Genomic DNA, 25,666 nt, shown 5'->3' with positions numbered 1-25,666 from the left:
CTTTTCTATTTTACCTGAATCGTAATTTATTTTTGCTGCCCTACTAAAAATTTTATAAAGGATTGAAAAATCTTTAAACTGTTGAATATTGTGTAAGTAAGCTAAGGTGTCTCTGCTATTGATGTTAAGGTTTCATGTGAAATAGACACCAACCATAGCGTCCAAAAATCGTCAATAAAGTACATTGTATATAAATCAAATAAAAAATATTATGAAATATCAACTATATATGAATGTATCGAATTAAATTCGATAATAATAAGTTACAATTACTATAAAAACAAGTTTTAAGTAAATTGTTGATTAAAAAACTAAATTAAACAATTTTATGAAATATTAATTGACAATTGAATTCAACAATTGTAGAAATTGAGTTGAATTTTTTACGATTTGAGTGAAATAATACAATTCTGTGAATTTGCATAGGTCCTAGGCTGTTTGTAATGGGTCGTTCTTATAACCATTTTCTCAATACAGAAATTAAATTCGACGTCAACTATACTCCCTTATATTTTTCGCGAACACTCCCTTTAAACAAATATTTTCATTTGAATTGTAAGCGCAGGTCAATATTAATGTGATAAATAAGTTATTTAGGTACGGATATAGTGATGGTTGCACTTACACTATAAATTCAAAACTGTACAGTACAGTAAGAACCGGAAAACTCTGGACTAGAAAGTCGACTTTTAGACTCAAGTTATGACTTTAATTAGTCCTGCAATAAACTTGAGTCACAGTCGTTTAATAACTTACTAGTAAGGCTATTCGTTTTGTAACAAGATCAAATGCACTTCAGTATTGCTTTGATGTCGTCTTCTTATTCTAGAGTTTTCTGGTTATCACTATGGTAATATGAATATTATTTTGTATAATTGTAAATTATGATTTAGATGTTTGGACAGAGTACAGTATGTTTGCTTCTAACAATGTTAAATATATCTCTGGCTCAGAACTACCCGCCTGGAGTACCTGTTCCTAGAACTCAAGGTAAACAAAGTCACTGCAAACCAAGATGTATGTGCTCTCACGCAAAAATAGAGCAGTATTTTTCCAACTACTCCTATTAAACTTATGCTAGAAATACTCGCATTGCAATTTTTAAATGTACACGCCTAAGGCTACAGGGTGTCCCAATAAAAATGGGAATTCAGTGACGATTTTTAAATAGTCTTTGTAATTTTTTTATTAGTCTTCTCCTTGTCTCTTAATTCCCATTTTTATTGGGACACCCTTGTACAAAAAAGTAAAAGTGAATAGATGAGGTAAAGCCAAAGACCAAGGAATTGCGACACTTTACAGTCCAGGCAGCAGCCTAAACATTTGATGAATAACTTTCCTGAGCTGGGAACTTTAGAATGGAATACTTTTTATCCCGACTGCTTAATCCGAATATCCAATGTGGACACTTTTAATTTCTTGCTGAATCCACTCTTTTTTAATATAGCACAGAAAAACCAAAAACCGGGTTTTCAAAATTATAATGTCCCTCCCATTTCTGTATATTAATCTCAAATGGCGCCCAATATTTCAAATTTCCCGGCTTCTGATACGCAACTCTGATTGGTTGAAATTTATACACTTTTCAGGGTACAATTACAAGACTAGGTTAGTCTCTAGATTAAGAAAAAGAGAGGATCAAGCATTGATCTCGATCTCCACCATTCTAAAGTTCCCAGCTCTGGTTGTCTAGATCTCAGTGCAGTAGAGCATCGGAATCAAAATCTTCTTTGTGTCATCTTTTAACAAGAAATATAGCTAAACATGTGATTGATCTTTAAAAATGTTCAAAGAGTAAGTGTGGAGTATTGTTAATCTTGAACGCTTATTATCGATATCCAATGTGGGCACTTTTAAATTTATAAGATTTGTATAAGTTTATGCAAGTAGATTTGCCTTAGCTTACTTTATTTGCATAATTCTTGCTTCTTCTTGAAAATAAGCAATGCAAGGAGATTTTTAAATGTCGTCTTCCTTTTAGTGAAAATATTGTAATATTTGACTTTAAAACAATAACAATATCTTCTAAGCAAAAGTCTTTATGGACCATATTCTGATTAGCATAATCGATCATCAAGATCGTTTTGAAAAAACTCAGATCTTTATCAATATTATCAAATTCAACATAATCTTTATCAAAAACATCTTTATCAGAATCTTTAAATACCCTGCCTTCATTATAACCTTAGACTAAAGTCTGTGATCAAAACAAAAATCTTTATGAATAAAAAATCTGTATCTATTTGATATTACCATAATTAACATCTGTAACAGCGTCATCAATAATAACAATACCTTTTTATCAAAACAAAAATCTTTATCAATAATTTCAAATATTACATTATCTTTAACAATAATACCTTTCTTAGCGCCATCATCAAAACCAAGATCTACATCAAAATGATTAAATTGAAAAATAATTTTTATTAAAAAATTTAGATATTTCTTAACATTATCAATTTTTACATTAATTTTATTTTCGTCATTTTTATATTTATTCAAAAATACGTTTTTCTCAATTTCATTGAATCACAAATCATATTTATGAAGATCCAAGGCCGGTTTGAAGACGACCTGAATACAAACCAATCTGACGATTAGATAATTAAAGAAATAAAAAAAAGTGGAAAAAGCCAGATAACAGTAACTGCATGCATAGAATGGTGCCACACCTATAACGATGCTAAATTCATGAAAAAAGTTTAAATCACTTTTTACTTCTAGGCGAAGAAATCCGGTTTCACGAGCCAGCTGGTCAGCCTGCTGTTCAACCTCAACCCCCTGGAGGTCAACCAGCCTTTCAGGGTCAACCAGGAGCTCAAGGTCAACCTGCCTTTCAGGGTCAACAAGGACCTGCAGGTCGGGTTTCAATTTATGTACTTTAATTTTGACCAAAACATCTGGTAGTTTGCTTTTAAGTGAATTGAACACTTGCATCAAACTTTAACGTTTTAATATCCTTATATCTTTGAAACTAGATGATGTTGTCCTATTTCAATTCTGTTAGGTTTGAAATATCAAAGGCTCATCATGTTCTAAAGATAAAAGTATAAAAAATTTAAGTTTTGGGCAAGTTATTTCTCTTTCCTTCATGGGGGTTATCTGCAAATGGTAAGGGATAACTGTATAGGTATATTTTTCCTCTATTTTCTATTGTTCTATTAAGTCCTTTTTATTTCGTTGTATTTGTCTGATTGGTTGACAATAGGATCAGTCTACAGGATCTATACAAACATATGTCACAATATGTGAGTTCTAAATAGACTTGATTAATACACAAACTAGAAAAAGATAAAATATTGTGACAGATTTTTATTTTTCGACGGTGCATTATGTATACTGGGTTACCCACAACCGATGAGATTTTAGTGACAACTGTACGGAATGTATTCAAGCACATTTCCCACGTCAAACTAAAGTAAAATATTTTATGTTTTTATATATATAGCGCATCTTGTTGAAAAACTCTTGAAAAGAAGAAATTGTATGAAACGAGATAAATTTGCTCTCCGCATAAAATCAAATTATAGGAGCTACAATGTCACAAAGTTGTACCAGTAATGTCATATAATTTTTACTTTCTCCTCCAGACTTCTTTTTAATGTTGCAAGAGCGAGGGAGGGGTGGCTACTCTCTGGGTTTTGGAATTGCTCCCAGGGATTTGGAGTGCTCCCAGGATTACTGAGTTGCTCCCACACATTTTAATTTCCGAGTCGGGTCAACCGTTCCTGTCCCAGTTTGTACTGTACCTAGCTCTATGGACAGCTAGGACTAGCCTGTGCAACAAGGTTGACGCGGGCAGACTTTATGCTTTATATAGGTTGAATTTTACTTTTTCTAAAGAGGCAAGAGGTACGTGCCCAGGGTGTTAGAGTAAAATGTGAAAAGTCCTTTAAAAAGGGAAAAATCAAATATTGAAAAAAGGTCTCTGCTACCCTTTTCCCAAAACCCTGATAGCAGCAACCCCTCCCTCCATGACCTCTATGTTTGTTTCTTTTTTGACAAATCATTTAGTAAACCTGTCAAAGACTATCAAGGCAGAGAACATAATTCATCCTTTGTACAGCAATGTTTAAACCGATTCGGGTCGTCATGACAGTCTTATTTTTTGTAAGAAACACTGTGTAAACAATACATTGAATAAATAATGTAAAATATTGGTTAAATGAACGTTATTTCTATTATAGATCATATTTTTCCTCCCTCGTTTAGCTCTAGCATAAATCCGCAAGTGACTTTCAAAGAGAAAATTTACAATTGTTTGGAGAGAAAATACGTGGATAACTCATTCATTATTGATCAGACAGAAGTTTAAAGGGTTCTGTTCTGAAGCAGGCAAGCCCCGTTTTTAAATGGAGAGTCAATTGGAATAACAACAACAGTCCCTTTAAGTTTAATTTGTATTGTCCCTGTAGGTCAACCTGTCCGTCAATATGAACATGCTCCCCCAGCTCCTCAAGCACAACCTCAGTACAATCCGGGACAGGGTCAACCAAACTATCAGCCTCCAGACAATAAACCAGGTAAAGGTTCAACCGAACTACCATCCTCTAGACAGTTTATCAGGTAAGGTTCAACCGAACTATCAGCCTCCAGACAGTAAACCAGGTAAAGGTTCAACCGAACTATCAGCCTCCAGACAGTAAACCAGGTAAAGGTTAACCTAACTACTAGCCTCCAAACAGTAAACCAGGTAAATTAAAGGTTAAACCAAACTACCAGCCTCCAGACAGTAAACCAGGTAAAGTTCAACCGAATTACCAGCCTCCAGACAGTAAAGTAAAAGTAAGTAAAAAATTATTTATTTATGAAATATAACAAAAACATACAAAATAAAGTGTTTCAGGAGAAAATATTTAAAAACCTCTAAAAGTAGAGGTTGTGGGAATATTTCCCCCCAATTCTAAAAAAAATATTAAACTAGAAATAAAAGGAAAAGGAAAGTATAAGGAAAGTTACATATTTATTGTTTATACTATGTTTAAATTAGTGGTGGATTGTTAGTATTTTTCGACGATAAACTTACAACTTTAAGAAATAAAAATTAAATATTTATTTGTAATGTTAAAAAAAAGTAAAAAAAAGCTTTATGGAGTGTGAAAAAGATATAGGTTCTATGAAAAACGGGCATTTTTAAGCATCTTTTTAATTCGCGCTGATTTTTGACATCCTTTATGTTTGATTATATTTTTTACTCTTATTAATCTTTTTGTTCTTTTTTTTGTAAAATCGTCTTTGGTTTCTTCGATTCTTTTGCAAACATAGCATGTGTTAGAATTAAAACATTTGTTCTGCTGATAAAAATCTTCTATTAAATTCTGTTTAAAATTCGAAATAAGATTAATATTTGAAAGCTTAGAAAAGTGTCGTTTATTTTCATACCATATTTTAGGGAAATTGTGAGGGGGGAGCAGTCCAATTTTAATAGATTTTATTCTAGGAATATAAAAATCGTTTCTGTTTCTAAGATTTGCGTTTTTGATATTTTTTGATAATATGAAATCTTTTTTAAATGTTGGGGGTAATTGATCTCCTTTTAATTGAAATAAAAATTTTATTACATTAAAAATACCTAATTTTCTGAAGGGGAGTATGTTTAAAGCCCAAAAAGCTTCCGCTGTGTGACTTATTCTAGGTAACCCCATCAAAAGACGGATAGCTTTCTTTTGCAATGATTCTATCTTATCAATATTTTTGTTTGAAGTTAGCATTAGGAATGTTTAACTAAATTCTAAATGGGAGTGGAAAAAGGAGTAATAGAGCAATTTCTTGGTTTCAAAGCTTAAAAAGTTTTTCATTTTTTTCATAGCATAAAGTGAAAAAGTTAACCGCTTGTATATCTTTTTAAAATAGTCATTAAAGTTCAATTTTGTGTCCAGTCATATTCCCAAGAATCTCACTGATCAACCGAACTACAAGCCTCCAGACCGTAAACCAGGTAAATGATCAACCGAACTACCAGCCTCCGGACAGTAAACCAGGTGAAGGACCAACCACACTAATAGACCCCAGACAGTACACTTGATGGAGAATCAACCGAACTACCAGACCCCGAAAAGTGGGTAAAGGTTCAACTGAGCCTCCTTATAGCTAACATCCTTTAATTTCGAATTTTAAAAAAAAGGATTTTTTAGCCTATATTATCCCAAGGGTATCCATGTGTTTCCGAAAAAAAATATCACTCAATTTTATACAGCCATTTGGCCAGCTATAGCTAACATATAATTATATATATATATATATATATGAGCGATTAGCTTTATTATATAGAAAGAAGTAAAATAATACGGAAACCACACTGCACAAGTATACTATGAAATGAAGTCTTAGTAAATATCTTGATAAATTTGTTTGTCCGATCTTAACTCATGAACCCCCTGACCGATCTGCCTTAAATTTTGATTATGGAAAACAGAGTAGGATAACGTGAATGTTTTAACATATCTAGAGTACAGGAGTAGAACAGGGCCCCCTGCTATGAGACACACCAATATACACTTCAATATGGAGGAGGAGAGAGAGTAAGTGCTCTTCTTTAAATTATTTTAAACACTTGAATATATTCGGCTGAATAAACCTTTAAAAGAGAAAATGATAAAATTATAAAATTTTCTGAAAAATCCTGAATTTTGAGAAAAAAAATATGGCAGAATTCTGAATTTTAGTTTCTCATAAGATGTCTGCAAATATAATTTCAGCCTATCAAACATAAGTTTAATTTCTTATATAAGTGATATCGCCCAAAGCTTCCATTTTCTTTTTGTGAGAAAAAAGCTAAAAACTAATAATTTCTTATTAATAAACATATAATCAGCAGGAGGGGTAAATTAAACTTGAGGCTAATGTTTACTGTGTGGAAAATAAAAATCCCCCCCCCCCTCCAACCTAGCCTAAACTCAAAACAAAAAACTCAAATAAAGAAAAAATGTTTAGTGTTCGTTAAGAGCTTTGGCGTTAATACTTATTTACAGCTCCACCCCCCCCCCATCCTCCTCCTTCAGCCTTCTTGGGTTGAAAGAGGAAAATATTACTGGAAACGTAATTAATGATTGAACGAGAATTATAAAAACTGTTATTCATTTTGTTTATTTTCCTTTTTTACCATTTATTAGGCATCTGAAGAGCCATATCAAGGAGGAATATATTGATAAAGAGAAATTGGATGATTCGGCTCTTCTTATGCAGTATTTTAAGGTAAATAAGAAAAAATTCTCCTTATAGACGCAACAGATGGAAGTAAGATTAGTAGCGATCAAAAGCGCTTATTTTTCGCCGTAAGCCTATCCTCTTTCAATTTTCGAGAACACTCCCTTTAAGAACGCTTTAACATAATCTGAGTGACCCTCCAATGGAAGAGTATGGCAATATGGCATCTATGATGCATTACCCTTTCTTTTTTTCTAAGATGCAGTTATAGAAATAACTATAGAGACTTTTTTGTCTGAAATTTTCATAGATAAAGATAGATTGCGCATAAGACGACATTTTTCTTCTTGAAAGATATAAATGTACAGAGATGTTTTAAAGATATTCCTATTATTTCGATTAACTAGGTCGGGTCGGTTGTGAACATTAGCTGTTCTTGTGTCATTGAGTACTTGTGGTGTACATGAGTTCTAAAGAGAGAAATTTAAGTTAGTTTAGTCCTTCTCATGTCCTTCTTCAGTTCTCGTCAATATGTTCAAATAGTTCCATTCCCGGAGTTATTTTACATTCTATTATGAAATCCATTGAAACACCAAACCACCCCGCTTATCATTGAAGTACACTTTGACCCCTAGAAGTATGAGTTCGCGTACATAAACTATCTGTGTTTATTTATTTATCTATGGAAATTTTACAAGTTGCTGATTTTTGGAAAGCTAAAACTTGTGGTTTACTAAAAGTGGTATCACATTGATTCATCCACATTGCATTACACGTTTGTGTTATAAAAGTGTTTTATAAAATAAAAATACAAAATAATATGATTTTTAAAACTGTTTAAATAATGGGAAATTGTCATTTAAAACATTTAAAAAGCATTTATATATATAAAGTTGTAATTTCTGTTTTTCTCTCTGTTTGTTTGTTTATTTTTCCGATCATAACTAAGGAACCTCTGGACCAATTTGCCTCAAATTTTAATTGGGGAACTCAGGAGACCCACGGGAATGTTCGTAACTTGGTTTTGAGATTCTAAGGGAATAACTAATAGTAACCTGGGCGGCGCTGGGTTCCCAAGCTAGTAATTAATAAAACTGTAAATTCTTGCAGATTTTTTGCCTTAAAGGCCAATGGAATGGATAGTGGAAATTTCAAACTACGAATTCTGTTAGATCAAAGGGATTTGTAGCAAAAGATTCTCTTATCTAAAAAATTTTAACAAGAAGATAAAATAGATTTTTAAAAATATTTGTCTATTGTTAAGAAGCATGACACCGATGGTAATCTTCGCCTGGACGGATTAGAGCTTCTCAAGGTACTAGATTATTCTGAAAAATATATCATTAAATCAAATTAAAATATATTTCACGTAGGATTGAAACTTTCCATGTTTTTAATTATAACTCCTGCTATTAAAGAACTAATGAGAAGAACTAAAATGCTGTGTATAACTAGTATGTAACAAAATAAATTTGTTTTCTCTCAAGCTTGTGGTTAAAATAAAAACTGAAGGAGCTACGAGGTCAAAAAATCATAGCATTAGGTTCACTTCACCTGATACTAACCTTCTCTTTCTGCCTGTTGGAGCGTAATAGTACTTTATAAGATATATCATGCATCTATTTTTCTGAATCCAATCCTGATATGACATTTTAGATAATAATGCACAATAATCTTCTTTTATTTACTTTATTTTATTATTATTAACAAAACAAAATCATTCATCTATTTTTCTGAATCCAATCATATGACATTTTAGATAATATTGCACGATAATCTTCTTTTATTTATTTTATTTTATAATTATTAACAAAACTAAATCATTCATCTATTTTTCTGAATCCAATCCTGATATGACATTTTAGATAATATTGCACAATAATCTTCTTTTATTTATTTTATTTTATTTTTATTGACAAAACTAAATCATTCATCTATTTTTCTGAATCCAATCATGATATGACATTTTAGAATTTTTCTCAAGGCAATCCTGATATGACATTTTAGATAATATTGCACAATAATCTTCTTTTATTTATTTTATTTTATTATTATTAACAAAACTAAATCATTTATCTATTTTTCTCAAGGCAATCCTGATATGACATTTTAGACAATATTGCACAATAATCTTCTTTTATTTATTTTATTTTATAATTATTAACAAAACTAAATCATTCATCTATTTTTCTTAAGGCAATCCTGATATGACATTTTAGATAATATTGCACAATAATCTTCTTTTATTTATTTTCTTGGTGCAACTCTGATAGGGGTTTTCAGAAAATTGACTTTAAATAGACATTTTCAGTCGACTTAGATTCGTAATTAGTCCTCCAACAACTCTACATTTCCCACTTTTCAATTAGAATTTTTAACACGAGATTTTTACCTCTTTTATTTACAAATTGTTAATCCAAATTTGTTATCAGTAAAGAACTGGTATTTTAAAGTCGAGATATTCTCGACAAATTAAACCAATTATGTTTCAAGTTAAAACTTGGGAAAAACTGAATGAAAACTCCTATTTTTTACGAGTTTGATGCCAAGTTCATCTCCAGAATCTTAAAGTCGACATATATCTGACATTAAGTCGTCTTTTCAAGGTTTAAACTAGTATTCTAAACCAGTTCTGTTTGCTGTGTTATGTAAATCTAAGCTTAAATAATCAAATATTAACTTTACATATTTACTAGTATTCACTTTTGTAGTCTATTGCCCGATTGTCCCATGAGGATCATGATCATGAGGATGAAGAGGATGTAGAAGAGGGTGCTAGGGCACTTCCTCCCCGGGAACCTCTTGATCTAGAGAAACTTACCGATGTGGTGGATCAAATACTGGAACAGGATGATAAGGTGAATTACAGGGGGGAATATAGTTCTGTACTATGTGTACTCAGTTAGCTGTACTGTACACTTACAACTGTTTACTAATATTGATATACTATAGGTTATGCCAGAATTAACTTATAATAAACAAATATGCAGTACACTCTTACATCATCACTCTAAACACTATATGAATAATAATAAAAATAATAATGATAAAAATATTAATAATAAGAATAATAATGATAATAATAATAATAGTAATAATAATAATAATAATAATAATAATAATAATAATAATAATAATAATGATAGAAATAGTAATATCAATTTTCATAACTGGTAATCTAATGACCGGTATTTTTAATGGATTTATGATTTATAATATCTATTATTCTCAACGACACTTATAATTATCTATTTAGAATCACGATGGGTATATTACATGGGCAGAGTTCTTACTTAGACAGAGAGGCAATCATTAGAATCAGAACCAGGACCAGTACAAGGACCAGAACAAGAACAAGGACCAGAACCTGGACCTTAACAGAACAAGGACTATGGGATCAAGTTTAGACGAGGACCTAAACCAAAACCAACCAATTTTAGGAAACCATGCAGAACGTACCAAGTAAGGACTCATAGTTAGCAGTGCCAAAAGTAGTTTAAACCAAATAAGAAAAGTTTAAACTACTCTGTAAAGAGCAGATTATACGAATTATATTAATGCCACCTCAACACTATATTCAGTTAAAACTGTAATTCCTTTTTTAATTTAAATCCCAAGCATATCAGAACTAAAGGGTTTCAGGGCCAATTAAAATTCTATAAAATCTATAAAAAAAATAAGTGTTTCAGAGCCAATTACAATATCTTTAATGAGACAAAAGTAACCTTAAAATAAAAACATAATTATATGATATTGTTATTTAGTTATCATGCTTTTTGTATAGCCTTGTATTGTTGTATATATAAAGGAATATACAGAAAAGTGGTGTACACTACCCTGTTACATACTGTACGTAGCCGTACATTTATTACAGAAGTAATTTATATTAAATTATAAATCCTTCAAATTTTAAATTTTTTTTTTCTTTATCAAGGTTTAACATTCTTTATGCTTTCAAACATACAGGGTGGCGTGATTTTCACAATTTAAGGTTTTTGTTTATTTTTTTAAACTATAATTCGATTGGTATTATGTATATTCATCTTTTGTGATTCTTGTGATTTCTACTATTTTTAATTTGGAAATTCAAATCAAATGTGATTATATAGAACTACTGCATTCCACTATCTTATTGTTCATATCACAATTTTAGTTTTTTTTCTAATTATTTATAGGGAATATTGTTTTTTCCTCTCTCAATAATACAGGTTGAACCAAAATTAAAAATTGCTTTTTTAAAACGTTTTTTAGCATCGTGACTGTATCCCCTTATTGTATAAGTATTAAGCCAACCCTTTTGATTTCACGATAAAATGTAAAATGTAAAATTATATTTTAATCCTAATTAAAAAAAACGTGAGCAGGAAAAATATGAATAAAACCACACATCACGAATTGCCTTTTTTTTACTTTATTCCCCCGGCTGGTAACACCACTGCTAGTTTTACCAGTTATATAAATAATTCCAGTTGAAGTGTTAATAGATCATACTTGACAATGCAATTATTATTTTTGTCAAAGACAAAAGTACATTGAAAGTTTCAATTTTTCCGTCTCAAATAAAGCCCCCATGTTTACGTTACGTTAAAAATTGTGTTAAACAAAAGTTGAAAAACCATTCTGATAATTTTATGGAATAAGTCTCGCTATTGGTAAAAAAGTTTATGGAGCCAGGCCTCATGGTTTTCATTCTGAATTGAAAATACACTGAGATTGCAAAGGAAAATGAAAAACATACTGCCTCATGCAAGGTACAGGGACTCCCTCATAATATTGGAAGTTTATAGCTTGCTCTAAATTGCGATTTTCAGGACAAAAAAAAAAAAAAGAATTAATAATCTCAACAATTTATAATGTACTAGCCTTATAGGGCGCTTCGCGCCCATCTTCTAAATTAATTGTGAACATGTTCTCTTTGTGTACATCGTAAAACAAAACAAAAATAATTCGCGGATTTTCACAAAAAATTTCGTGGATTTTCAAAATTTTCAAAAATTTAATGAAGATCGAATTTTGATGGAGACAAATATTTGAAATTTTGATCATTCATAAACCTTCCCTGTGGTCACGTGATGTCCCACAAAAAACAAACAGACAAACAGACAGACAAGCCAAATTTATATATAGATAGAGGCTTATATAAAAATCTGCATGCAAAAAATACTAGAGTTTTCGAGTGTATTTTGCCGTTAAAACTAGGATACTATCCAATATGATATGGGACGCTCTGTATGTATGCTAAAGGTACAGGAAATTTTATTTCGACGTATTTTGACTGCTCAGTAGTTCTGGGTGAATAAATAACAGTTTATACAATTTCACAAAGGAGTGCTGAATGTAGAACAAATGGACGTAGTAGAATGTTTGGCCGTAGCGTCAGACCGCTTAGCTTTTTCAAGCATCAGTCCTCGGCCTCCCGTCCGCAACAGAAAAGAGTTGTTTATGTCCAATTCTTTAAAAGGTTTAAATACCCCTCCTTAAACAAGCAGTTCCCCCTCCCCCTCCCACCTATTTACACAAAAGTTCGTTAATTAGTTCGACCCCCACCATTTTAAACAGAAATTGTCCTAACCTAAACTGGGTCTAATTCTAAAGTAGTAAGAACGTATATTAAGATTTTTTTATTAAAAATTTTGAATTCTTGTACATAATTGATAGAAGGGGGAGGGGGGGGCGAGTGTGTTCAATAAGCTTATACATAACACAAATTGACTTTTTTATAATGTCAACCCAGTCAGCAAGAACATTTTAGTGATGCAATCAGAGGTTGCTTACGATATCCCCCCCCCCCCCCTCCGGGATTTTTGAAGGTATTTTGGTAATTTTAATGTCAAAACCCTGACATGGTCATGTGTTCTATGTGCGAAATGTGGTATCAACTTTTCAAATTTTCCCTGGAAGAAAACGTCTTTTAAATGAAATAAAATTTGGACTGATTAAATGGTTTTCTTTGAAATGTCCAAAAATCGATATATACAGAGATCAAGAGAACTATGAACGCCAATCATCAATTATTTAAACAGCCTTGACTTAAAAGTGTCGCAACGCCTTGTCTTTTATTTTTACCGTATACCACCTTATTTTACATTTGTGTAGACCTAGACATATAAATGTTTTTAATGCGACTCGCAATTGTTTCTGATTTAAGTTTAAAAGGAGTAATTGGAAAAATACTTCTCGGTTTTTTTGCGTGGGAGCGTTAGCATCTCCGTTAGCAGTGACACTTTATAAACAAGTTTGCTAGTTAAATATTCTGTATGAAACCAAGGGGAAACCTTGAATTTGCAAATATGTCATAAATCTACTAGATGGTTTTATCCTTTGATGGATGGGTAGATGGGTAGATGGAAGAATGAATAGAGGAGAGAATTCTTTAGTCTTTTCTTTCAGAATTAGTTTATTTTTAAAATTTTAAAAATCCCTTGCAATGGATAAAAACGTTATTGCACGGATAGAAAATTAAAAACAACGCTGGGATAACTCTTTTGTTAATGGATGAAAAATGAATTTTTTATTTAAACAAAATTTACAAATTGAAGGACTCCATTGCAATTGCGAAATTAACTCCAATTCAACAATAAATGCATTTCATGTAAAAAAAACTTCACTACATGATAAAAAAATCCATTGCAAAAGTTTTTACAATTATTTACATTCGTCTTATCGTTCAATGCATTTTTTAAAGGGCTTTCAAAAATGTCCATTTTAGTTTTTAAAAAGCCGTGACCCATTAGTTTACTTATTAAGTTTGATCCTAAATATAAGCCATCATCTAGGTTGGGGAAAGGGCGCGATAATGGAATTTATGGTTAAGCATGTTTCATATTACAATTTGACATGGAATACCTCGAACTAAAGTAAATGGCGAGTAAGATTAAAATCTTTTATGTCCTAAATTATATCTTTCATAAATGTTTCACATTTCAAATATGTAGCCCGGAAATATTTGATGTTTTCATGCTTGTAAAAACAAAGCTGCGAGGTCACATAGTTGTACCCAAGAATGTAATGCAAGGAAAGTTAATTGCAGATGCGTATACTCTGCGTACATATTGAAGTTCTCTCTGGGCGGAATTTGTAAACAAGAATAGATGCCTCAGTGTTCGTCTAGTATCCGAGGAGGTTAAAAGCATTGAACTTTGATAATTTTGATAATTCACATAATAGTTTCCTATGACCAGAATATTTCATTGACTATTTATGTGAAAGATGGATCCCATCTCAGGCTTCGACATCCGTCTTGTGTTTGCATTACACTGCAGTACAAAAGATGCGTACACCTTTGAAATAACTTTCCTTGCATTAAATCCTTGGTTGTACCAATACTGTTCCATAAATTTTACTTTCTTGTTCTATCTAGTTTTCTTGTTCTATCTAGTTTTCTTGTTCTATCTAGTTTTCTTGTTCTATCTAGTTTTCTTGTTCTATCTAGTTTTCAGTGGAACGTCTTGTATGACGTAGGTAAAAAAGGAAACGGATTAAATCATCATGGATGTGACACAGAACATAGAAGATCAAAAAACCTCGGAAAGTCGGGTTGGGTTGAGTCTGGACCTGGAGACTGGAGAGGATACCTGAACCTCTAACCTGGAACCATACAACTATTCAGTCCGGAAAACTCCTTCCCGGAGTTCCAATCAAAACCGGGATAGAAAGGATATATTTTTTCAATTATTAATATAAGCCTTTAAAGGCTGGGGGGTCTAAATCTAAGTATAGCCAGGGGGGCATTTAGTGCCCCCCCCCCCCAAGAATAAGATTTTAGAGAAGAGGTATAAGGTTGAAATGCATGTTCATAGTCCAATTTTTCATGGCAGCTCAAAGAAAAACTTAGACGGATAACTTTAATAGTTTGGGTGCTAGGGAAGGTGGAAAAAAGTGTGAGTGTGACACATGTTTCTACTTGCATTTTTCAAGGGTTTTTCAAAAATATAAAAAAAACTACAGGGGGGCGCCAAACACCCCCCCCCCAGCCTGTTTAGGCCTTAGGGTTAAGCAAATTTAATTTGTAATGTGTCTAACCGAATAAGAACCTCCCCCCCCCCACATCTCTAGACCTCGCGGTAAAAAGGGTTTACGAGCTAAGGATTCATTATTAACAACAATTGTCACACAGATTTACTGAGTTACTTCCAAAATTTAGTGTAAAGCACGTTAAATTAACTAGAAAGGGATGATTAATTAGCTGTACCATCCCGTTTTCCAATCTCTAGTTTGTACATATACTGTACAATTTGCTTTAAGTGCCCAGAAGAGAGTATCGTTTTTGGGGTCTATACATTTGCATAGATTTAAGGTTTCAGAAATCAGAAAACAATAAGAGAATATAAAGAAACCACATAAAATTATATATATTGCTTTATATAAAACTGCTTGACCCTCCAATGTATTTAGGGTATATTGTACAGTTTTTAATTAAGGCCTGGGTTCATAGTTTTATGAAGATTTTGAAGCGCAAACTTCAGAAATCAGAAAACATATCTCAACTCAAGATTCCCAACGAACCATATGAAAAAACATACCTCCTACAAACCATACTGTCACAAAACATATCAAACGATAGAACATATCAAGATATTTTGTATTTTGATATGTTTCGTACTTTGACATATTCGGCTTTGGTATGTTTTGATTTGATACATATTATTTTTATGTTTTTCGTCTGAATATGATTTGTGGATATATTTTGTGTGTGCTCCAAGATTTTGCATATATTCATATTTTAAAGAAATAAAAATTACAAGCATTTCTTTCAAATCTAAAAACACTCATTTCCTAATTAAAAAAAATAACATCAAACATAATACCTCTTATTGAACTTTCAATTTTTAAAAAGAAATAACATTTCATTTTTATCCTATGATACAGCAACTGCGGCACAATATTGCTTAATGTCAAAATTCTAAAAATGCCAAGGTTTACGATCATAAACCTTTTTTAAATGCTCTGCAGGCTGCATTGCGCCATCTTTTGATTCGTATAACATTTTCAGACACTCATAAAAATGCAAAAGTCTATATTCCGATTCGCGAATTAAAAAGATGCTTAAAATTGCCAATTTTGCGTAAAACCTATACATTTTTCACAACCCCGAAAGCCTTTTTTATTTTTTTAAACATTACAATTAAATCTATCATTCTTATTTCTAAAAATACTTCAACCACTAGTTTATATTAAATATAATGTAAACAATTGATATGTAACTTTCCTTTTCCTTTTATTTCTTTTGTTTATATTTTTTAGAATTGGGTGGAAATATTCCCACAACCTCTATTTTTGGAGGTTTTCAAATATTTTCTCCTTAAACACTTAATTTTGTATGATTTTGTTATTTTTCATCAATAAATTATTACTAACTAACTACTTGCTTACTAGATACAAGAAACAGCTAAATTATTAATTTTCCGGGGAGAAAAAATAATGTATTACAAAGAAAATTTTAACATTTTTGAGAATATTTTGAATTTTTTTATCTTTTCTCATGGCCCCAAACTGTCGAGACAATTTGACGTTAATTTCCTCTGTAGTTTTCTTCAACGTGACGGTATCTTCCTCATCTTCCTTTTAATTTCTTAGTGTACCGTTGTGCATCGGTCATGCAAATATGTAAACTTGAAATTACTTCTGCAGTCTGCAGTACGTTACAAAAAAATAATGCATGTTTAATTTCTGACAACGTATACAGGGTGTCCCAACAAAACGCTATATCATGGTTCGATTTTGATAAAGGAATTGAGTCTTTGCCATAAACAACTCTGATTTTCAAATCCCAACATCATTGCAACCCAATGTCGAAATCCTTACATATTTCAAACTCTAAATTTTGTTAGATCAAATAGTATGAAATATCAAAGGTTTACACAATCAGGTTGCAAAGATATAAGGATTATAAAATTTAGGTTTGCCCCAAGGCTCTCATTTCTTTTGACGTTTTCAAAAAAAAGGTGATATTTCTGACTTATGGACACCAAGTAGAGGTATCTAACTCAAAGGTTAAAGAAATTATGATCGTCATTTTGACTTGGTCGACTTTTTTATCTTTGTTTGCTGCATTCCCTGTTATTTAATTTAATTTAATCTCAAAATAGAAAAATTATTTGAAAAAAGCTAAATTCCCAGGGTTGTGCATCAAAACCTAAGGAAATAAAAATTTCAAATTTGCAGTAGGAGAGGGAAATTGCACTAGTTGATATGGATATGGAGAAAAGATACAAGATGAGCTAGTAGAGAGCTTAGAAAAGAAATGCATCGTAACGAATAAAATATGATCAAAGTAACAAGAACCAGCGAAATTCATTTAAAACAATGGTTTTTATCCGTTTTGCATATTTAATTGATTTTTTTCCATTTATAAAATACTAGCTCATGGGGACCCAGCGTGGCTCAGGGGAGTCATAGTTAGTCCCAGCGTGGCTCAGGGGAGTCATAGTTTATCCCAATGTTTACACGTTCTTGTTGTAAATTACGATTTTCCCTGTAACCCACTCAACTTAGGATTTCAAAACCAAGATAAAACATTTCCGTGGGTCTCCCAAGTTCCCTAATCAAAATTTGAGGCAAATCGGAGATTAAAGCTTCAATCTATATATATAAAGTTGTAATCTCTGTTTGTCTAGGTGTTCGTTAGTTTGTATGTTTGTTTTTCCGATCATAACTCAGAAACCCCTGGACCGATTAGCCTCAAATTTTGATTGGGAATCTCGGGAGACCCACGGGAATGTTCGTAGCTTAGTTTTAAAATTCTAAGTTGAGTTGGTCCACTTTAATCAATTCCGAAAATTTAGTTTCCCGGTAAAATCCGGTCAACGGCGGGAGTAACATATGATAAACTTGGACAGCGCTGGGTTCCCAAGCTAGTTATGAATAATGTGGCTTGGGACCCCATAGTTGCCCAGGTTAGTCATAGTTAAACTCTCACCGTTTACTCGCACGTACTTGAACGAAATTACTTAATGTTCGCTGTAAAAGTCGACCCTATCAACCTAGAATCTTTAAACCAAGCTAACAACATTCCCGTGGGTCTCCCAAGCTTCCCAATCAAAAATTGAGGCAAATCAGTCCAAGCGTTCCTAACTTATGATCGGACAAACAAACAGACACCCGAACAGAGATTACAACTTTATATATATATATAGATATACATAATTGCAAAGATAAGTTTTTTTTACTTTTTATATTATTTCGATATTAATTGTCAAAAGAACATAGCCAGGTTTAAACTGTCATAACCTCCTTTTTTCTTACTTAAGACCTCTCATTGATGTTCAGTGATCGGTAGACATAAAATATATAAAAATGGAACCATGAGTAAAGCCAGAGTACAGTAAAGAGCGTTTTTTTTAACACCCTGTATGCAAATTTGATAAAAGTTTTACAAGTTTAAAAAGTAGATTTTTATCAAATCGAATCTTTAGTTCTTGTCCTTGTAAATCATTCCATACAGTGAATACAGTCTCGTCTTGCCTAGTGGAAATATACTTAGAGATATTTTAAGATTAGTTAAACAACTATCTAATAGACAAAACTAGTGGAAATATACTTAGAGATATTTTAAGATTAGTTAAACAACTATCTAATAGACAAAACTAGTGGAAATATACTTAGAGATATTTTAAGATTAGTTAAACAACTATCTAATAGACAAAACTAGTGAAAATATACTTAGAGATATTTTAAGATTAGTTAAACAACTATCTGATAGACAAAACTAGTGGAAATAAACTTTGAGATATTTTAAGATAAGTTAAACAACTATCAAATAGACAAAACTAGTGGAAATAAACTTTGAGATATTTTAAGATAAGTTAAACAACTATCAAATAGACAAAACTAGTGGAAATAAACTTTGAGATATTTTAAGATAAGTTAAACAACTATCTAATAGACAAAACTAGTGGAAATAAACTTTGAGATATTTTAAGATAGTTAAACAACTATCTAATAGACAAAACTAGTGGAAATATACTTAGAGATATTTTAAGATAAGTTAAATAAATATCTAATATAGACAAAACTAATGGAAATATACTTAGAGATATTTTAAGATAAGTGAAACAACTATCTAATATAGACAAAACTAGTGGAAATAAACTTTGAGATATTTTAAGATAAGTTAAATAAATATCTAATATAGACAAAACTAGTGGAAATATACTTAGAGATATTTTAAGATAAGTTAAATAAATATCTAATATAGACAAAACGCTTTTATTATAAATTGACAGTCGTTATAATTTAACGAAGACCTCCATAGTGAGGGTAGTTAAACCCAACTACCCCAACTACCGTCATATTAAGCTTCAAGGGTGGGGGTGGGGTCTCTCTAAAAACAGACTGTAGTTGGGGTGTAGTTTGGGTAGTTAACATTGCATCATTATTGAGAACCTACATGCGGAGATAAGTGGGAAAGCACTTTAAATTTTTTTAACACGAACCAGGCTTTTTACAGCCCTGTACCATACCCTATGCATTGAAAAAGCAATCTAAAAATCCTTTAAATTAAACTAAGTATGCAGTGCTGTGAAAAAAATAAAAAATAAAACTAATTCTAAAAACGTATCCACCCCTAAAGTAAGAGTTTTGAACGTCGAATTTGCGTTCAAACTCAGGATTTAAAGATCTTTAAAAAGTGTAATATGTCTCAAAATAATCCGAAAGAAGTTTTCCACAACGCTACATACTCAGTTCAACTACCTTACATTGCCGGTCACTCCCTTTAAAGGTAAAAATCGTGTCAAAAAGGATAGAACTAGGGCAAAACAAACAACCCCCCCCCCTAGCAGAATTAGTGTATAAAAAAGAAATGGACAAAGTATTGCTTGATTTTGGCGTGAGCGCATGCACATCTTCGTTTGCAGTGAGCTTCAGTGTTGTAGTGCTATTTGTATCATTTTATCTCGGATTTTATGATTTAATGCTACCGGGGGGGGGGGTTAAAATATCTATTATTTTTAGCTAATTTGAAAATGATAATTGTAGCATAACAAAATAATTTTTTTAGAAATGAGCAATTTGCAACGTCAAGTTCACCTAGGGAGTTATCTTAAAAATTCGGAGTTAACGGTTCGCGGTCCTTATTCCCATGTGAACTGTGACTTTCGATCTCAATTTACTGTATATAGTATTTCACTTTTTTTCTTTTATACTCTTTTTTCGGATGCGTTTTTAGTTAAAAAGGATGAAAAGCCAACACCGTGAATTTAAATATGGTTGAATTATAGACTAGCACGTGATTAAATTCAAATAGAAGCAACCGAATGCATCTCGCCCTGGTTAGTCCGGTGTGCACCCATATTGCAGCTTTTTATACAATATGATGTTGTCATTATTTGAGAATAGTTTGAGGAGTATATGCACTAACTTATCTATTGTCAATACTCAGATAACAAGGTAGCAGCCCCGTATAGATAATTAATATATTCATAGTAACCTCATGTTTTTGGTTTAAAAGGGACTAAATTATTTTTCAAGAGATTTTTTTTAAAGAAAAACGACACATTGTTATTTAGATGAAGGTTAGAAGGGTACATAACAAATTGGGTGTAGTCCTTTTTAATTGGAGGGGGTCACTTATAAATGGCCGTTTTACACTTTTTTCTAGTAAATTCCCCTCTAATATATATTCTATTCTTTATGAATAAGGTGTTAAATGTGTTTAGCTTTACAACGTAAAAATTAGACGGGAGTACAATGGCAATTTAGTTTCTTTGTATTTAACATTCATCTCATATTCATCAAAAGAAGAACATATGCTCACATATTAGAAAAGTGTCTAATCCCGATAAATATATATTCTAGTGTGTTAGCCCGGGAGCAGATAGGAGATTGGCATGTATATTGTATAGGACTGGAAACATGTATATTGTATAGGACTGGAAACAATTCTGGTTTTTTTCTGACTTTTTTCTTCAAAATTTCTGATAAATTCGTCAAAAACTATTCCTATTGAATTAACAATTTACATTAAAGTGTCCCAAAATTCAGGAAAATCATTTTGGGAACTCCATTTTAGATATAGATTCTTCTTATACGTATAAAATGAATATTTTTAAAATCTAACCATTGAATTATGAGAGAAAAAAAAATACGAAGACTAAGCAATTCCTATAATTTTACGCACTAAAATCTTGCACACCTGATTAAATTCCTTTAAATACCTGTAAAATCATTGTTGGCTTTAGTAATTTCAGTTATGCAATGATCATATTTTTTTCATATTTGTTAAACTTTTATAATGTGAGGAAAAAAATGTGTTCTAAAATTTGTCCTTGAATTAACCGTTTTTTAACCCAAGATTAAAATTTTTCTGATCCAAACAAAGTTCCGTTAACAAACGTAAACCGAAAGGAAAATCAAATCCTTATATCTATTAAATGATTAAATATACATTTGATATTTCAAACTTAAATATTTGATCTTAACAGAAACATTGTTTGAAATATCTAAGATCTACGATATTGGGTTGCAAAGATGTAGGGATTAGAAAATAAGAGTTTGCGACGAATAATCGATGAGATTTTAATTAAAAGTTGACGATTTCTCCAGCCCTAAATCTGATATTGACAGGAGGGTTTAAGGTTGATGATAAAGCTATTTCATATAATGCTTCCCCGGAAACTTTCTTGCCATTCTGAGCTCTACGGATCAATAAAGAAAGACTGTCAGAAATACTTATTTCAAAGAAGCATTTCGTCAGATTAGATTAAGTTCTTAGCGGTAAATAAAACATTTGTATTGCAAAGAACAATATACAATTTTACCCTTTAATTCTACATTTTTATTGTGATACATTAATAAAATGTATTAAAAAAGCGGTAAACAGAGTTAATTCAGATTTTTTATTTATTACCAGATGCGATTTACATCAAGCAACCTTTAAACCTTTATCTAATCAGTTTAACAAATCTTGATCAAAAAGATTTATCAACTTCTGCAGCAATGACAAAAATTGATTTTACATTTGAGAAAAATGTTATCCTTAATTGTTGCTCTATAATTCTTTGTAATTGTCTAAAAACCTAAAAATAAATAAAATTAGTTGCAAAGTTATTGAAACTGCACCGTATTTCCATACCCCGTCCCATTTTTAGTAGACATTTACTTTAAAAGATGGTATATTTAATCTGTATGCATAAGCCTGAATCTAGAATATATGTGCCGCATTAGTTCTTCTTCAAGAAAACTGAAAGTGAGAGAGTTTTTCTCGCAACTTTTAGATGAGTTTAAACATGCAAAGCATGAGACAATACATGTACAATGTACATCGTTCACGTTGTAACATTTTTAAGTCTTGACCCGCCAAACCAATGTAGGATATTAGCTTTGCTTGTCCTATTATCAAAAACTTAACTAGATTAAAAATATTTAGTTTAAAAAATATACACAGGGTGAGTGTGATTAGCGACGTCTACTGCAAAATTATAATTTTTTTTGTACAACTCTCTTATAGGTATTTCTTCCATATTTGTTGGTACTCCAATGGTCCCAAAAAAATACGCGATTTTTTTTCTTAAAATCAAAAAAAAAATTAAGTAAAAATGTGTTTAAATATCATTTCTATCAAATTTTATAAATATTGAAACACAGGAAATTCGCAAAATTATAATAAGAAAATTCGCAATTTTTTGTCCAATTTTTAAGAAAAAAGATGTTTTTCAATGGCTCCCCAGTTTTTAAAGGATTTAAATATTACATTTTTCAAGATTTTTAAGTAAAATTTCCTGGAATCGGTTCTACTTCGACCAATTATTAACTTTACATATTTTCCAAGTTTTAAACCAATTAAAAAAAAAAAGTTTTAATTATGAAATAATACATACACACATTTTTGCTTTTCCATACTCTAGATTTTTTAAGAGAAAATAATTTGCTGATTTTTTTGGGGCCATTGGAGTAAAAAGGAAGTAGAGTATTAAGTATTGAAATAATGTTGAATATGTATTTGATCGCTTTCCACGCGCTGGTACGTTTAAACCCAAAAGCTGTGTCAATGCACACTAAATAATAACGACTTTATGATTGACCATTCCAAACCTCTTCCCAAAAATATTAAATCATAATATATAAGATATACAATTTATTATCTACAGTTCAAATCTAATATCATGCTATTATGACAGATAAGCGTTTTTTCTTTACTAGCGTGTTTTCTGATAGCGTTTTATGAGTGTTAAAGCGTTTTTCTAGTTAGATCAAGATAGAAATTAATAAAAATTGTAAGTTTATTCATTGAATATGTATTTTGTATTTTGTTGAATATCTCTTAAAGGGACTGTAAGCGTATTTTCAAGTGATTCTTCATGCAAAGATTTCCAGAGGTTCCCCTAAAAGCTCTGTCTGATCAAGTGTAAATTAGATATCCATTTTTTTAAAGTGTGTATTTTCATTTGTGATTTTGTGCAAAAGTGACTTGCGCAATTCTTGTTCACTGCTAACCAAGATGTGCACGCGCTCTCCTACAAAAGTTTATAAGTATTTTGCCAATTACTTGTTCTTATCTTAACCGTATCACGACTGTGGGTTTTACTAAATAACTTAAAAGCGAGTAGGACATTCGAATTCTCAATCTTCTTCAATTTTTCAACATCATAGTTGTGAACAAATTCAGCCAAAAGAATTTGTATGTAGGGTGGAAGACAGTCAATCGGCAAGTCGGTGTTTCAAAAAAAATCAGAAATTCTTTTTTTAAAATTAAGCTTTAATATGATTTATTTGAAAAGCCTTTAAAAAAAGGATGTAATAACATGTGTAAAATTTGTATGTGTCATATTTGTCAAAATTAAAAATAATTATTTTTAAATATTTGTCCGACGTACTTTTTTAACATATGCTAAATCCTTCCTTGCACCCTTACTTTTAAAATTAGTGGTCTATTTTTTTAATTAGCAGGTTTTGAAATGTTAAACTAGGGACATGTATAACATTATCTATCTGAATCTACGTTTAACTACTTTTTTCAATTTAATTAATCTGTTTCCCGGATTTTATTACCTTAAATGAGCATGCCAAATATAAAGACATATAGCAGAGAATACACTAATTGGACTCATTTATAATATTTTGTCAGATCTAGTCTGCAGAATAAAGCATTAGTTTTAATCAATGTTCATGCCTGCTGCAGTGAATAAGATTCATCATGTTATCGACATCTTACATCTATATATAAATATATAAAAGGTATCTCTGAAAAAAGTGTGTTTAGGCTTTTTAGCTTTACTGAACATCGTTTTTATTTTGTTATAAATTGCGTGTAAAAGGTACAATCCCCGTAAATGGGGGGGGGGTCGTCGATGAAACATTTTCTCTAAAATGCCGTTTTATCCTTCAAAGTTATGGACAAATATTCCGAAGATATTAATTGCTCTTGCACCCACTTAATGCCGTTGTATTGTACTAAAAAGTCTAACGAGAAGGTAAGATGCCCATATTTTGGNAGCAGGTACAATACAGCTAATATATCATTATAGCAGGTACAATACAGCTAATATATTATTATAGCAGGTACAATACAGCTAATATATCATTATAGCAGGTACAATACAGCTAATATATCATTACAGCAGGTACAATACAGCTAATATATCATTATTGCAGGTACAATACAGCTAATACCATTAAAGCAGGTACAATACAGCTAATATATCATTATAGCTGGTACAATACAGCTAATATATCATTATAGCTGGTACAATACAGCTAATATATCATCATAGCAGGTACAATACAGCTAATATATCATTATAGCAGGAACAATACATCCTATATATCATTATAGCAAGTACAATACAGCTAATATATCATTATAGCAGGTACAATGCAGCTATTATATCATCATAGCAGGTACAATACAGCTAATATATCATTATAGCAGGTGCAATACAGAAAATATATCATTATAGCAGGTTCAATACAGCTAATATATCATTATAGCAGGTACAATACATTTAATATATCATTATATCAGGTACAATACAGCAAATATATCATCATAGCAGGTACAATACATCTAATATATCATCATTTTTTTGGAAAACTCGGCTGAGCCACAGAAATGATTTATGTGAGTTTTTATTGGCTTTTCCGATTTATAGGGAAATGTTAGTTTAAATACAAAGCTGGACTCCTAAGGTAGCTTGATATACCTTAATTTAAAAAGGTGTTCTTGCATTTCAAAACATATATGTTAAAATTTATAATACCGGGATGAATTTCTGACCTTGGAGCTCCTCTAGTTTTAATTTTACTCGAAAGTATGAAGTTTATTGGTAACACATATAAGAGAGGAAATGAGTCTTTCCCAAAAAACACTGATTTTCTAATCCCCATATATTTGCATCCCAATGTCGTAGATCTTATAAATTTCAAATTATGAATTTCTGCAATAAGAAAACATTTTATATTTCGATCTTACTTTCATTTTACTTTAGTTTGGCGTGCTTGCTAGTATTGACTTTATAAACAAAAACATGTTTGTTACCGGAACATTACAATAATCAACTTTTACAACAAAACCTTTATATCA

At 31.3% G+C, this 25,666-nt stretch overlaps 2 protein-coding genes across 2 annotated transcripts in view; one reads left to right on the top strand and one right to left on the bottom strand.

Annotated features, from left to right (window-relative positions):
• The window catches only part of LOC111718315 (ras-related protein Rab-23), a 58,753-nt gene that overhangs the window by 27,796 nt on the left and 5,291 nt on the right, over positions 1–25,666 (bottom strand). The gene's annotated exons all lie outside the window — the stretch shown is intronic.
• On the top strand, positions 877–11,723 carry LOC111718316 (uncharacterized). The gene is made up of 8 exons (XM_023493878.1): positions 877–990; positions 2,725–2,859; positions 4,416–4,523; positions 6,449–6,521; positions 7,113–7,194; positions 8,411–8,461; positions 9,858–10,004; positions 10,403–11,723. Exons 1-8 carry the CDS (start codon positions 894–896, stop codon positions 10,460–10,462), a joined length of 753 nt encoding a protein of 250 aa, XP_023349646.1. The 5' UTR covers positions 877–893; the 3' UTR covers positions 10,463–11,723.

This window comes from Eurytemora carolleeae, unplaced genomic scaffold, assembly GCF_000591075.1.
Source record: "Eurytemora carolleeae unplaced genomic scaffold, Eaff_2.0 scaffold60, whole genome shotgun sequence".
Classification (NCBI taxonomy): domain Eukaryota; kingdom Metazoa; phylum Arthropoda; class Copepoda; order Calanoida; family Temoridae; genus Eurytemora; species Eurytemora carolleeae.
The sequence above is the reverse complement of the archived record's forward strand: the minus strand, read 5'-3'. Positions and strand labels throughout refer to the sequence as shown.

What these genes read in the sequence shown, in the direction of transcription:
- LOC111718316 (XM_023493878.1), top strand. Translation starts at nt 894, where the DNA reads ATGTTTGGACAGAGTACAGTATGTTTGCTTCTAACAATGTTAAATATA. An exon ending in GCCTCCAGACAATAAACCAG is followed by an intron (nt 4,524 to 6,448) that starts GTAAAGGTTCAA and finishes TAACATATCTAG; the next exon opens with AGTACAGGAGTAGAACAGGG. An exon ending in TACTGGAACAGGATGATAAG is followed by an intron (nt 10,005 to 10,402) that starts GTGAATTACAGG and finishes TTATCTATTTAG; the next exon opens with AATCACGATGGGTATATTAC.